Here is a 16,549-nt window from a genome sequence, read left to right on the forward strand (position 1 = left end):
TAAATGCACGACCGCGCAGCAACTATTTCCGGTTTAAAAAATAAAGCGCTGCATTCGCAGATGTATTATACAGGGATGTTTTAAGTAACTGACTCAGCTTAACTGTTAACTATCGAATTGTACGGCTAATATTTACACTAAATAAATAGCTTGAAGTATAAGAAGCTGAAAACTTGTTTATCTATCTGTCTGTCTGTCCGTCTTAAAAATTGTAAATTCAAATAAAAAGTGATGTGTGTCATCCCGGTGATCTATTAGTGTGATAATAAAATAAACCTGAGTCGAAAAGTCAAATGATCTGGACCGTAATGAGAAGACATGCTGATATTTACATTACAAAATGTTTAATTTTTTTGCTTTAAAATCTTTCAAGCCAAACTATTTATTCTTCTTTGGCGTATGCTGACCAGGTAAGGTAGGATTGTGATTCTGCATTAGTTTGGGGTCAATACGTCACATGACCTGTGAGCTATTGAGCTAAAATGCTAATATTTACTGTAAAAAACTGTTAAAAATCAATAATGTCCTGAAATCAAATATGAATTGGCGTATGTTGACCATCCTTAGTAGCACTATCATTCTACACTAGTTTGGGGTCAATACGTCACATGACCTGCGAGCTATTGAGCTGAAATGCTAATACTTACTGTAAAAAATTAATAATAAATTCATTAAGTATCCAAATGGAATAAAAAGTGGTGTGTCTTGATCAGTCTGTTTCATACTATAATCCCAAATAGGTTTGGAGTCTCTGGGTCACATGACCTGGTAGCTATTGAGCTAAAATGCTAATACTTACTGTAAAAAATTAATAATAAATTCATAAAGCATTCAAATGTAATAAAACCTGGTGTGTCTTGATTACCTTTTACAGTCCTGTCAATCCTTATTGATTTGGAGTCTCTAGGTCACATGACCTGGGAGCTATTGAGCCAAAATGCTAATATTTACAGTTAAATATCAATATAAAATATGCAAAGTATCCAGATGGAATTAAAAGTGCTGTGTCTTGATCACTCTATGAGATGCTCTAATCCTGCAGAGATTAGGTGTCTGTAGGTCACATGACTTGGGAGCTATTGAGCTAAAATACTAATATTTACATTTTGAAATGAATTAAAAACTCACTAAAAATATATTAATAGTCTCCAAAAGCAATAATAAAGTCTGTGTAATAAACCAGGTCTAAATCTATTTAGCCAAAAGATCACATGACCTGGGAGTTATAGAGCTGTAATGCTCATAATTACGGTATAAAATACATGAAAAATTCACAAAACATATTAATTGTGTCCAAATGTTCATTCAATGTTTCTAAGTGTGACAAAGAATCTATGAACTACAAATCCCTATATTTCAGTGCCGTAATGGATCATAACATAATGTAACATAACGTCACGTCAGGTCTTTGCTCTTCCTTTTTTAGCCTCATGTAAGTTAACCTTTAATTATCAATGAAATAAGTATCCAATCGACTGAGCCCGTAACACACGTGCTGCTCAATATCCAGAACACCATTTGGAGTCAGAGTTGTGCGATGGGTCGTTTGAATAAAGGCAGAAAAAGGAATTAGCATTTTAGCTCAATAGCTACCAGGTCATGTGACCCAGAGACTCCAAACCTATTTGGGATTATAGTATGAAACAGACTGATCAAGACACACCACTTTATATTCCATTTGGATACTTAATGAATTTATTATTAATTTTTTACAGTAAGTATTAGCATTTCAGCTCAATAGCTCGCAGGTCATGTGACATATTGACCCCAAACTAGTGTAGAATGATAGTGCTACTAAGGATGGTCAACATACGCCAATTTATATTTGATTTCAGGACATTATTGATTTTTAACAGTTTTTTACAGTAAATATTAGCATTTTAGCTCAATAGCTCACAGGTCATGTGACGTATTGACCCCAAACTAATGCAGAATCACAATCCTACCTTACCTGGTCAGCATACGCCAAAGAAGAAGAAATAGTTTGGCTTAAAAGATTTTAAAGCAAAAAAATTTTTTTATGTAAATATCAGCATGTCTTCTCATTACGGTCCAGATCATTTGACTTTTCGACTCAGGTTTATTTTATTATCACACTAATAGATCACCGGGATGACACACATCACTTTTTATTTGAATTCACAATTTTTAAGACAGACAGACAGATAGATAAACAAGTTTTTAGCTTCTTATACTTCAAGCTATTTATAAACGGGACAAAAGCGGAGATTTCATGTTTTTCCCCTCCATTTAGACCACATGCATTTAGACCAGATGTAAATAAAACATGACTGAACTTAAACATGTTAAATCTGAACATAGTTTATTTTAACAGTCAAACTGAAGTTGTGGTCTTTTATATGTTGTAAAGCAACTTGGAGTTGAAAAACGTGAATGAGCTGGAAAGTGAACCAAAGCTGGAAAGACAACTTAAGCCAAACCTTTCTGTGTTGAAAAATATATTTATTATGTTTTTATTTATCACAGATTTGTACCATAATCTCTGATATGATTTTGTATTTATTAAAATGAATTTTATTAAAATGCCTTCAAAAAATATTCAGGAACTTGTATCAAAATATTGGCAGCAACATCAAAACACCTTGAAGGATACCTAGCCTAGTTATTTTCATACTGATTTCCTAACTTTGTTTTATTCTGGAAATAGTATTGAAGATATTGTTTTGGCTAAATATGTATGCTATTTTTTTTTTTTTTATCCAGGAGCTAATGTCAGAATTATGTCACAATATGCAAGCCTCTATACATGAGGAGTTTATTTGCAAAAACAGACAACTCCATTTTAGAAATTTTCAGAAAACTAATTTTTTATTGTTTTCTTGAGATAATAATAATAATAATAACAATAATAATTTCATTTTTCTCTGTGTTGTCATATATTTTTCTAATGGGTCAAACCCACTCAACTTCAGTTTGATTGATATTATCTGAAGTAAACAATAAAAGAAAAAGTTTTCTGAAAATTCATCAAAACAGAGTTATCTGTTTTTACAAATAAACTCTTTACGTGTATCCCTCCAAGAGTCAGTGTGGAGGACTGAAATGTTAAGGGCAAATTTTACATCTGGTTTATCTGCGTCACCTTCATTTTCCCAACAAGTAGAGATATTGGGGGGAAAAGTGTTTTTTTTTCAAGCTTTTTTGTCAAACTTTTTGAAATCTGTAATGTAGTCTACATGTACATCTTCACTTGTCTGAATATGTAAAGAATTGTGGACCTTTATGGGCACATTAAAGAATATGTTTCATATATGAATGAAATCTGTTTCATTTTTGATGCAGTGGTTAAACGAAAATATCACTCTTTTTCAACCATTTTACCAAAATTTAGTTTACCTACACCATCACACAGTTTTTTTTTAATCAAAACTATGCAAAGAGAAATGAATATCAGTTTAGCTTCATGTAAACTGTCAATAAAATTACATGTAAAAATAGATGGATTTTTTTTGTCTTTACTGCATTATGTGTTATATATATCAATATACAGCCATATATGGTCCAGACATATATTGCAATAAACTAAAAAATCAAAGCTGCAATTGACTATATATGGAAATATATGATTTAATATAATGCAATATATCTTCCTATATATTACAATATATTATTGTTCTATAAGGGTATGTAGCACATTAAGGGGTATTTGTTCATAAATTTATCACGTTATCTTGTGCTCAGTATTTGTTTAGGACTTTGTACCTACATTGACCCATCCAGTGACTGAAACACTGGCAGCCTTCTGCGTTACTAACACTGTTTAAAACGGAAAAGCTTCCTTAAGTTGATTTTTTTAAAAAGCCACATTTGTTGTAAAATGTCCTTCAAACAGAATAATGGCTGCAATTCTAAACATTTAAGGTCCAAGTTAACAGTTGGTAACATCACATTTTCCTTCGTATGTCAGATTTGTGGCGGTCATTTTATCGTTCACAGCTTGGCGTTGAGGCTGCTGCACAGATGCTGCTGCAGAAAACTCAAGATCTTCTTCCAGGAATCCTCCTGAGCGTCCGAGTGAGGTTTGGTTTGACCTCCCCACAGTATCATCACTGCAACACACATGGTGATATTTAACAGAGGATTATTCCTTCAGTCTGCATCGGAAACTACTAAACATCAACACAGTTAAAGGACTTCAGCAGTTACATTCATCGATCAGACAGAACCTTCTGACCACTGACAGGTGTGGGGAACAACACTGATCATCTCTCCATCATGGCACTTGTTAGTGGGTTGGATATATTAGACAGCAAGTGAACATTTTGTCCTCAAAGTTGATGTCAGAAGCAGGAAGAATGGGCAAAAGTAAGGATTTAAGCAAGTTTGACAAGATGATTGGAACAGAGCATCTCCAGAACTGCAGCCCTTGTGGGGTGTTCCTGGTCTGCAGTGGTCAGGATCTATCAAAAGAGGTCCAAGGAAAGAACAGTGGTGAACAGGTGACAGGGTCATGGGCATCCAATGCTCATTGATGCACATGGGAGGAAGGCTGGCCAATGAGATACGATCCAACAGATGAGCTACTGTTGCTCAAACTGCTGAAGAAGTTCATGCTGGCTCTGATAGAAAGGTGTCAGAACACACAGGTTATCAGTTTGCAGACCTGCCAACCTTGGCGAAATATTTTGCGTACCATTTAATCTCACACACGCATGCGCAAACACGCACACACATGTTTGTATTTCTATCTTAGTGAGGACATTCATAGGCGTAATGCATTTCCTAGAGCCTTATCCTAACCGTAACCATCACAACTGATTGCCTAAACTTAATCCTTACCCTAACCAAACCTCAATTCATACCTGTTCTCTAAAAACAAATCTTCACCCTCAAACATGGCTGTTTCAAAGTGAGGACTTGCCAAAATGTCCTCACTTTGTAAAAATGTCCTCACTCTGATAGTTAAATGCAGAAAATGGTACTCACCATGTAGCAAGTACAAGAACACACACACACACACACACACACACACACACACACACACAGCTCGCGCTCATGTCGATAGGAAAAAAAACTCTCGGTGCTTATTTCCCCGATATGACATCGTATTTTCAACATGAAAGTAACGTTATTAACAGTACATATTTGCCAAAAGACACACACGTACACTCACGCGTGCGCACACACACACACACACACACACACACACACACACACACACGCGCGCACACACGCGCACACAAACATGTTTGTACTTCTATCTTAGTGAGGACATCCATAGGCGTAATGCATTTCCTAGAGCCTTACCCTAACCTTAACCATCACAACTGATTGCCTAAACTTAATCCTTACCCTAACCTTAACCAAACCTCAATTCATACCTGTTCTCTAAAAACAAGTCTTCACCCTCAAACATGGCTGTTTCAAAGTGAGGACCGGCCAAATGTCCTCACTTTGTAAAAATGTCCTCACTTTGATAGTTAAATGTAGAAAATGGTACTCACCATGTAGCAAGTACAAGAACACACGCGCACACACACACACACACAGAGACACACACACCATTTTACCATTTTAACTGCCAGCTGCTGCAGGTGGGGGCACAGGGAACGGGAAGAGAGGCGGAGGGAGGCAGAGGACAGGAGAGAGCGGGCCAACAAGGATTCGGCAGACTCGTTATTCTCCGCTACTCTATGATGATTGGTTGAAATTGCACCACTACACTGCTGCATCATGTTGTCAGTTGTCACGTCCACATTTCGAACAGCACTCACAGATGTCTGCAGCTTTTTGAGTAGTTTAATGAGGCGGAGCGTACCAGCGTATTTTGATGTCAAATTGCGTACCTGCTACGCAAAATGCGTACAGGTTGGCAGGTCTGAGTTTGTTGCGTATGGAGCTGCATAGACAGACCAGTCAGGGTCTTCATGCTGACCCTCTGCAATGCCGAGAGACCAACAATGAGCATCAGAACTGGACCACAGAGCAATGGAAGAAGGTGATCCAGTCTGATGAATCAGGTTTTCTTTTACAAAAAGGAAAAACTTCCTCAAAAATGAATCTGTACTCATCCAAAATGATTTCAAAAATCACTACAGACTTGTCCAAAATGACTAGAAAACTGTCTAAAATGGTACGGATTGTCCAAAATGACTAAATTTTTTCTGAATGACTCAAAAATGGTCCTCAATGACAAACAAGGTTCCATGGTAACAAGGTTCCATGAAACTCTACTTGTTTTGTGTCAAATTTTAGTGGTAAGAATCCTCTAAAAAAGACTCAACACATGTCTAAAATAGTTCAACACGTTTAAAATGGCAAAAATGCTCTACATTGACTGGATATGTGTCCAAAACGACTAGAAATCATCCATGCTCACCTTTCCTTTTATCGGCAGTCACAAATTTAGTCGACCTGAAATGAGGTGAAAAAGGCGGTTCGATCAGATGTCCGGTGTCAGGATAGTCCAGTCTGCTCAGCAGGTGGTCGTTCCCGGCTGCACGCATCGTCTGAGTTATCTGAAAGTCAAATCAGAATAAAGCACAAACTGAATCTACGTCTTTGGTGCTACATGAGAACATAGAGGTGAAATTTTGACAGCCAGCGGGTTTGCTATATGACAAAAATAGGCAACTAGCATGCTCTTTAGGCTAATGTAGCGGCTAATGTTATCTTGTTATTAATGGCTAACAGCTTGGGTTTTTTTTAGCTTAAAACATTATATTGTACAGGCTAAAAACAGTGAGTAATATTATTTTGTTTTAGCAAAGGTAGCAGATGACGTTGTTTATGCTAACAGCAATGTTGTTTGGGTTATCGTAGTAGCTAATATGATCTTGTTTAGGTTAACATTGCAGCTAATTAGATTGTTCAGGCCAGTGGTTCCCAACCTATTTGGCTTGGAGACCCTCTATCAGCTGCACCCCAGCCCCAGGAGTTTTGCATATTTTGAAACAGTCTTCAACAAGGTAAACATCTTCTTCCTTCTTAAAAACAAAAACAAAACTAACGTCCACCTTGGGCTTGCATGCCTCTGGTCAGGTGTGGGATGTCAGGTGTGATGCTCGTGATGGCCAGCCAAATGTCCTGGTAAACAGTGAGGCTGTTTCAGGCTTTTGTTTTTAATTGTTGCAAGGGCACTGAGGGCAGTCTCAGACAGATAAGTGGTGCTGAATGGGAGAATAGCCTTTGTAACTGCATGTTTTGCCAGTCTGAGTGCAACAATCTGTCCTCTGACAATACAAAACTTTTGTATCCGTTCTCTTAGAAGTATTTCTTTAACACTTGATCAGCTTGAAGGTCAGCAAGCTCATCTTCACAGTCGAGGTATTCCCCTTCTTCGAGACTGGAAATTTAGGGATCCCTCACCCATGATTCCTGGAATAAGCACTCCTCAACAAAGGCAGAACAGGAATTCATTCCCTTCCGAAGCATGTGCATGTGCCGGATAAACTCCGTGCATAAAGATGCACTCACCCTGCCACCGGAGTGTTTCATGAGCAGTGTGAATTGTAGCTCCCCAACTGACATTTTTTTCAACTCTGTTCTCCAGTTTGTGTTTAAAAGCATCAAGAGCATTAGAGTATGAATGTGTCTCCTAGATATGCCATTTTCATCAAAAAAGCATCCGACAGCTGTTCATATAGTGTTCGATTGTGATTTTGCAAGAACTCCAGCTTATCTGAGGAGTACAAGTGCGCCAAAGTAAGAATTCAGATGATGCTACAGGATTCAAGCGATCCAATCATAGCTCAAGCTGCCCCAAAGTTGGCAACTGGGGGGAGGTGATTCCCATCACTGGAAACAAAGCACGCAAAGGCAGCACTCAGACAGAGGGGCATTGTGGGCCAAGTGCAGCAGGGAAGAGGTGGTCTTGACCTTGGGGCCAGCAACCCAGCCTAGAACAAGGCCACTCCGTCCCAAAGATACAAGCTTGTGGTGCAGGAAGTATGACGGCAAGAGGAAGCAGGCAGGTGTGCAAAAGCCATCGCGCAGGAGAAGCAAGGGCAGTGGATGACATGGGAAGGAATGGAAAAATGGAAGATCTCTTGGCAAGAGCTGTGGGACACAGAGACGTTTACACCGAGCTTCACCATCAAGGCGGCCTATGATGTTCTACCATCACCCAAAACTTCAACCAATGATATGGTGAAGACCCTACATGCTCACTCTGCCGGACTCCAGCTACACTCAAACACATCTTAGTGAGCTGTAAGACCAGCCACACTCAAGGCCATTACACCTGGAGGCACAACCAGGTGCTGAAGTGTCTCGCACTAGTGCTGGAGATGCAGCGTGTGAGTGATAATGCCCTTCTACCCACGTCGACCCAAAAGGCAAGAAACAACATTTGCGTGGGAGAGTGTGGGTCCTCTTGGGCAGGCCCCTCTCGGCTGTCCAGATCCTGGGCAGTTGAGAGGGTCTTGCAATTGAAAGATTCTTATAGACCTGAACATTTCTTCTTCCCACCTAAAATTGCATCTACCAACCTGTGACCAGACCTGGTGCTGTGGTCAGCTTCACTTAGGCATGTCTACATCATTGAGGTAACAGTGCCCTGGGAGAGCTCAATAGAGAAGACCTATGTGCGCAAGAAGCTGAGATACATGGAGCTTGCCGCCAATGCAAAACAGCGAGGCTGGAAGGTGAGGGTCTGACCAATAGAAGTAGGCTGCAGAGGATTCAGAGCCACCTCAACATCCAGGCTTCTCCGGGAGATGGGAGTACACAGGACGGCCCACCGACAGGCGATCAAGGCTTGAAAAGGAAAGTCAGTGGCTGTGGATGAAGAGCAAGGACTTCCCCCGGGGCCTTCAGGTAAGTAGACGGCATCTAGGGATGTGAACCTGGGAATCTGGGATTCATTGCTGAAGCCTCTGGAGGTGTTGGGTTCCTATAAGTGAAGCACCGATGGAGGGCGCCCACTTGATAACCAAGAGGATGCCCTCACTCACTTGATCATCCCACAGAGTCTTAGGTGTCTCGTGTATGCAAGAAGGGATATCAACATCTAGTCCTTCACAACAGATCTTGCAAGAATTCCTTTATTTTTTCTTGCAGTTCCATAAGATGTAATTGTAACCTCTACAAATATAGAATAGTCTTACTTTATCTGTGGACATAAACAAGAGCAATAGGATGTGACTTTTTCTACCTTAGCCAAAAGTTGTTATTAATTCATTGAACCATTCATCTGTATTCAGTCCAAAAGTATCCTTCTTGCAGTTCCATGAAATGTACAAGCACCTGTCCACATGACAAACCAGCACACCTCTGTACGTAACAGCAGCATCTGGTGCACTTCATCCCCACACAGCTGGGCAAACAGTTTACAACTTTAATAACAGTCACCAGGGTCATATTAAGGTCTTCTGAAAGCTATTTGCTAGCCAGTGCTCAGTGATGTACGTAGTATGCAGTGGAAAATTTGCACTCCGGTGCTTTCTCCTTCAGCCAACTGTTAAATCATGTGCTTTTGGCCGTCATTGCTTCAGCACCATCAGTGCAGCATGCCACAAGTTTCTCGTAGGGCAAACTGTTTGACAACAAATATGAGTTTAGAGCTGCAAAAATATCTTGGCCTGTTGTTGTTGTGACGAGATTGGTAGACAAAAGAATGTCTTGTTTCAAATCATCGCCATCATATTACACAAAAACTATGAGCACAGATTCCTCTGACACTGTTGTCGTTTCTTCCAACTGAATGGCAAAGAGAATATTCTGAAGCTTTTTGTGCAGCTGATGTTGACAATCTCCAGCTATTTTATCTATTCTGTCCTTAACAGTGGTAGCAGATAGAGGGATGGGTTTCACTTTGTCCGCAACCTGCGGGCCACACAGCCTCTCTACAATTTCTAGGCAGGTGGGTTTGATGAGCTGTTCTCCGATATTGTGGGGCTTTTTAGCCTCAGCATTCTAAAGCAAACATTAAAAAGATGCCTCTGTGGCTCTAAGTAAATCACTGTCTGCTTTTTCAAATGCTTTTCTAATGTCTCTGAACCTTTTTGACAGCACAAACTGCGTCTTCCTCAGAAAAAAGTCCTCACTTTCATCCGTAGCATCCGAGTGTTTTGTTTCCTGATGTTGCTGCAATTTGCTTGGCTTCATGCTGTCATTTGTTAGCATTTCATCACAAATAACACATTCGGGTTGAAGCCCGTCTTGTCCTTGAATAAAACCAAATTCAAGGTAACTCTCGAGTTATAGCCGGAGTTTTTTTGCGTTGTTTTAGTACTGATGAATCTTCAGCAGTTCTGCAATTTTCAGACATCGCTTCCATCAGTAATTTTCTAACTGCACACAAAAATACTGAATCAGGATGAGCTAGTGAGCCAACCTGAAGAAAGTGTGGACAGTAGTTGAGAGGTCACGGAGGTGAGGCCATCGAAATAGCACAGGATTTTTCAGGAAAGACCAAGCCAATGTGTTTTTAAAATGGTTTATAGGTAGGCTTGTGATGGGTCCGTGTATGTCGCCATCATTCTATTTTCGATTTGGGGTCAAAACACCAAAAACGGATAACGGCCGTTTCCCGTTTTTCGTTTTCAAAACAAAAATCGGAAAACGGAAAAGCAGTCAGTTTTCCGATTTTCTTTTTTCAATAAAAACGGATATCAAAAAACAAATTAGAAGTTAAATTTCATTTTTTGATATCCGTTTTCTAACTACACTTTTGCAAGACAAACATCAGAAATGACGACGTACACGGACCCACTCTCCTAGAACCAAATCAAAACATAAATGTTGTTAACCCTTTAAGCTGCAGTCAATTCCAGCCATTTTCAGTACAAAAAATCGCTAATATTCTATTTTTAAATAAAAAATATGACGAGACATACAGGGAATATTGGACGGGCATCGCCAGGTGCATTTCCTTGAAAACGACCTATTCTTGGTGAATATACCGACTTCAAGACATGTTTTGGACGAAATATTTTACTGACTTGTTTTGTCTGGATGTCCAAGGTTGGATTATGGCCGTTTTTTTGTGGAATATTTTCATCTGTGTGTAATAATGAACCCGCAAATGTGAGTCGCGCTGTGTACGTTGAAGCCATGTATAGAGAACGGATGGATGGATATTCGTTGTTTGTCGGACAAATGTGTTTATATTACCTGCTGTGGTAATCACATCTGAAAGTGGTTTATACCGGCGGATTCATGAGAATCTAAGCTTTCCATCGGCGTATAGTGTTTGTATAATCGCGTTTGCAGCCGTCGGACATTCTTGAAATTCCTATGCAAATTAGTGAGTGAACCGCCGGCGGTACACTGAAGTTTTGAAACTGCACAAACACATGAGTGCAAATAGTGCTTCTCTTACATGTTAACGTGCTTGCTGGTAGGGTCCATGCAGGGATCTTACCCTTAACCCTGCCCTCACAAGCCTTGACATTTCTTGATGACAGGTAGCCGGTCATCATTTTGCGGCCAAATGATGATCCAGTTTGGAAGAACATTTAATGTTGAAAATTGTGTATTCTGAGCTAGAGCACCCAGAAGGTGGCGATGTTCACATTATTACTATGACATTCAGATATAGTGGATGAGATTGTTCACAAAGTATATAAAAACTAGGCATGCAATTATGATAGACCGCTTCGGCAGTGCTGTTCTGACTGTTACATTTATTTCTTAAGTCACCCTGCTAGTCCTGTGAATAAATAAGACAGCAGTGAAATCCATTGTACCCGATTTGCTTGCCCTTTGGGGTAACTCTTGTAATATTGGGCTATAAAAAATAATAAATAAATAAAAAACGGATATCAAAAAATGAAATTTAACTTCTAATTTGTTTTTTGATATCCGTTTTTATTGAAAAAAGAAATTCGGAAAACGGATTGGTTTTCCGTTTTCTGATTTTTATTTTGAAAACGAAAAACGGGAAACGGCCGTTATCCGTTTTTGGTGTTTTGACCCCAAATCGAAAATAGAATGACGGCGACGTACATGGACCGTGATGACACAGTAAGTGAAAATCTAGTTTTTATAACCTCACAACGCCACAGCAGACAAAGATTTGCGCCTCTTCTGATCTCTGGCATAGACCCCAGGTTGGAAATCACTAGTTTAGGCTAACACAGCAACTACTGTCATCTTATTTTGGCTAACATTATCTTGCTCAGGCTAACATATGAGCTAACATTATGTTTTAAGTTTAATATTGCAGGTAACGTTGAAGTTGTTGGCTAACATTATCTTGTTTGAGCTAAAACAGCGAGTAACATTATCTTGTTTAGGTTTAAATGTAGGCTAATGTCATGTTTAGGTTATAATTTGGCAAACGCTATCTTGTTTAGGCTAGCACAGGAGCTAACATTATGTTTTTAGGATAACATTGCAAGTAATGTTGTAATTGTTGGGTAAAATTATCTTGTTTAAGCTGAAACGGCAAGTAACATTATCTTGTTTAGGCTAACACTGTGGCTAACGTCTTTTTCAGTCAAAATTGTAGCTAACGTTATATGATTTAAGTCAACACAGCAACTATTGTCATCTTTAAAACATAAATTCAATATTCTATGACCTTTGTGTTGAATACATTGTTGAAAATTGTGCACTTTTGATAAAACTGACATCAAGGCACAAGTGTCTGAGTGTGTGTAGTGAGCTCACATCTTCAGCCATCTCGACTGAAGGCGCATTCTGATCATCACAGCCGGTGACCAGCAACAGCGGAGTTGTTAATTTTCCTGTCTGCCACAAAGAAAAAGTGCTTTAAAACAAGCCAAAAATACAAGTACCAAAATAAACTGAGGTTGATGAGAGTCAGACTGGCTCTGCACTTATCTGATAATAAATGAGAGCATTAGAAACATTAATGCTGATAATAGATTCTAATTGAAGGCCAATATAAAACTCCACTTACATTTGCTTTCTTTGGAGAGCCAGACATAATTTCCAGACCGACATACTTCCACATCTCATGGTTGTTCTCATCCACAGGTACGTTGCCAGAAATTCTGCCATCACAGGTATTTGTTCATATCACCAAGACTGTGAAACTCCATGTTGAGTGTTCATGATACTGACAGTACCTACGAGGTAAGTTCTTCAAACGACCCCGCGACAACCCTGTCGCTTGGATAAATGGCGAAACAGCTGATGCAAACAGTACAACAAGGCTGAAACACAAAAATGATTCAGGTATTTTGGTCATTTAATGGCACATATTAAGGGTAGGTCGCTAACAGTTGGAGTTATTCAACCCCTCGACACATATTGTCGCAAATTTGGATCATACCACTTTCATTTAGACTGCAGCTGAGATAGTGTATCCATTCCCCCAATGCCAGCTTGAGCATATTCAATACGTACATTGGAACTTTTTGCAAGCACTCGTTTATTGTAGGACCAGTCGGAGTGAGACCTAATTATTACCGGTATATATCTGCAATTATTATCCTTTATCTGTTCGATGTGTAATAGACAAATTAACAATCTCCACTTATTTTAGCATCAGCTGTAAGGCAAAACTTTGCAGAAGTTCTTTTAAATTTAAAGGTAAATAAATTCAGGTGTCAAGGGATTAAAGTTACACAGCAACTTTAAATAAGCATTCAAATGGCAGTAAGCGTTTAAAGACTACAGGAAGATCAAGATGAAGGTACTTTGCTTCACTACCTTGACAACAGTGCTGTCAGTTGCTAAGTAGAGCGCTGGAAGCGAGCCGATGCAAAGCGCAACAATTCCAACTCTGTCTGCAACCACTTGAGGATGGTCCTTGATGAAATTAAATGCAGTCTGTGCAGAGATAAATATCACAAAATTAAAAGTATTAACAGAAAAACAGGTCTTCTGCAAGTTCTAAAAGAAACGATACATCAAATTCATCTTTATTAATATAGACTAAAAGCTAATGATATTTAATTGTGATTGATCAAAGTTAATTCACATCAACCCTGTGACTAATCCAATTAAAATTGGTAATCGTTAGACAGCGCTATGATTAACTAATTTTTAATACTCAATTTGGGTATATTTTAAGAATTAAATAACAGTAAAAAGAAGATCTTTGGGGTTGTGGACAAAACAAGACATTTGTCATCTTGGACTTCAGGAAACACTGATCAACATTTACCACGTTTCTTTAGCTTTATTTTTAGACAAATAATTAATCAAGAAAACAATGGAAAGTTTTTTCAATGACGACAACATTATATGAATCATAAATCCAGTCTCGACATCGATAATGTCATAAATGACTATTCTAGCTGGAAACACCCAATTTTTAATGGAATATCTCCATAGGGGTACAGAGGAACATTTCCAGCAACCATCACTCCTGTGTTCTAATGCTACATTGTGTTAGCTAATGGTGCTGAAAGGCTCATTGATGATTAGAAAACCCTTGTGCAGTTATGTTAGCACTTGAATAAAAATGCAAGTTTTCATGGAAAACATGAAATAGCTTGCATGATATCAATCTTTTGAATTGTAGTGTACATTAAATCATGATTCTGATTATTATGATTTTCTAAGTGATTGATCTGGTAACAGCTGCATATCGTACTAATAACAATGAAACGCCTCATACCTGAACATGTCTGACCTCCACAGATAACAAAATCACACAAACCTCAGCATAAGTGAATACCGGCTGGCCGCAACTCAAATAGTCCAGCGACATTGTAGCGAAACCGTGAGATGCCAACAAAGCAGAGCGATACTCCACCAGCCCTCCACCACCTCCCCAAAGGTCCAGAATCCCAGGGAAGGGTCCTGGACCTGACCAGAGGAGAAACAGAGGGTGCATTTGCAGAGTGAAGCAGCTCCCATATATTAGCAGAGTTGTTTGTTTGGAAGGTGAGTTAGCAGATGCTGCTAAAGTTGTAATAAACACCACAGTCTTCTACAAGTATGTCTAGTTTCTGTCTAACACAGGAGAAACCCCAATAATCTTCTTGTTGGTGAACATATTTTTCCGACAGGCTAAGGCTGTTGCTAAGTGGTTGGCTGTGCTTCTTAGCCCATGGCTAACACTATCTGGAGCTCTGGAGAGGGTACCTGGAGGGATAAACTCCTTATAGTTCCCAATATTAGATGTAAACATCGACCCTGAAAGAATATATTGTTCGATCACTAGTGCTAAAAAGGTACAAACTTTCTTGATAGCCAATAACTGATTGACATTGCCTCAATTAAAATACATATTGGTTGATCCCCACTGCTAAAAATTGTACCTGTAGGTATAAACTTTCCTGAACACCAATCACTAATACTGACACCATCCCTGAACAAACGCAGTGATCGATCTCTAGTGCTCAAGACAGTACCTGGAGGTATACACTATATCATTCACAGACTTCAGTCCTGAAAAAAATATTGACTCACCCCTAAAGCAAAAAACAGCATCTGGAGGTATAAACTTTATTGATCACAAATAATTAATCTAATATAGGCTCTGAAAAAACATACAGGTCAATTGAAGATGATACCTGAAGGTATAAACTCTGTAGTTTCCAATATTAGATATCAAAATCGGCCCTGATAAGAATATGTTGGTTAATCCTTACTGCTGAAGACAGTGCTTGGGGGTATAAACTTAACTGATTACTAATAATTGATGTAATATGGGCTCTAAAAAAACATATAGGTTGATCTCTAGTGCCCATGACAGTATGTGGAAGTATAAACTGTCTTGATTCCCAAAAATCAATATCAACATCAGCTTTGAAAATAACTTGTTGCTCGACCCCCACAGCTAAAACCAGTAGCTGGAAGTATAAACTTTCCAGGTAACCAATAATTATTTTATATAGGCTGTAAATATATGTATATATATATATATATATATATATATATATATATATATACACATTGGTCAATCCCTAGAGCTTAAGACAGTACCTGCAGATATAAACTTAATTGATTACCAATAACTGATCTAATATGTAGGTCGATCCCTAGTGCTGAAGACTGTACCTATACCAATGACTGATATCAACATTGGCCCTCAAAGAAAATCTCAGACGATCACTGGTACTGAAGACAGTAACTGGGGGTAAAAACTTTCCTAATTACCAATAACTGAGATCGACATCGGCTTGGTCAATGCCTAGAGTGAATAAACAGTACCTGGAGGTAAAAACAGAGTCCCTTTCAGTCCCCTCTCTCGGACATCAATCCTCTTGACACCTGGAGCCATGTACCATCTCTCTATCAGCACCGAGGCCAGAGGAGCTTGATCCCTGAAGCCTTCATGTCCACTGTGGACCGAGATGTTGACCAGCATGGGACTGCACACATCTGACTTTCTTAACCTGACCAGTGAAACGAAGACCAAATTATCAACGTTAGCAATAATGTCAGAAAAACTTAGCTATTCTCAGCATGTATTTGTTTCCATTTTGTCAGACTTGTGTATCTTTGTCTCATGTCCAACATTCTGGTGCCCCTAGTGGTGGCTTTTATGATTACAAGCAGCTGTTTTTCCATTGTTGTTTTCAAATGGTGGTTTTATTACATGTCAAAACAAATTCCCTCATGTGGACAACTTAAGTCAATCTTGATTTGGACTTGTTTCTAGGGTGCAAAGACCATCTCTACAAAATTTTCAATCAATCAATCAGTCAATCAAAGTGTATTT

The 16,549-nt window shown here is 38.9% G+C and overlaps 1 protein-coding gene across 6 annotated transcripts in view; it reads right to left on the minus strand.

Moving 5' to 3' along the window:
* LOC110971323 (bile acid-CoA:amino acid N-acyltransferase-like) overlaps window positions 1-16,549 on the minus strand; it is a 47,246-nt gene that overhangs the window by 17,538 nt on the left and 13,159 nt on the right. For 5 of the 6 annotated variants that reach the window (XM_051949785.1, XM_051949784.1, XM_051949791.1 and 2 more), the window contains 8 exons: window positions 16,039-16,223; window positions 14,540-14,688; window positions 13,585-13,704; window positions 13,003-13,085; window positions 12,830-12,923; window positions 12,577-12,657; window positions 6,341-6,479; window positions 2,114-4,070 (listed from right to left, as the gene is read on the minus strand). In XM_051949785.1, the coding sequence (XP_051805745.1) occupies window positions 3,952-4,070; window positions 6,341-6,479; window positions 12,577-12,657; window positions 12,830-12,923; window positions 13,003-13,085; window positions 13,585-13,704; window positions 14,540-14,688; window positions 16,039-16,223 (970 nt within the window). In that variant the 3' untranslated portion in view covers window positions 2,114-3,951. Of the gene's footprint in view, window positions 1-2,113; window positions 4,071-6,340; window positions 6,480-12,576; window positions 12,658-12,829; window positions 12,924-13,002; window positions 13,086-13,584; window positions 13,705-14,539; window positions 14,689-16,038; window positions 16,224-16,549 lie in introns of those variants that run through there. The other variant, XR_007942663.1, reaches the window with a different exon arrangement.

The sequence above is a fragment of the Acanthochromis polyacanthus genome, chromosome 1 (genome assembly GCF_021347895.1).
Source record: "Acanthochromis polyacanthus isolate Apoly-LR-REF ecotype Palm Island chromosome 1, KAUST_Apoly_ChrSc, whole genome shotgun sequence".
NCBI lineage: Eukaryota > Metazoa > Chordata > Actinopteri > Pomacentridae > Acanthochromis > Acanthochromis polyacanthus.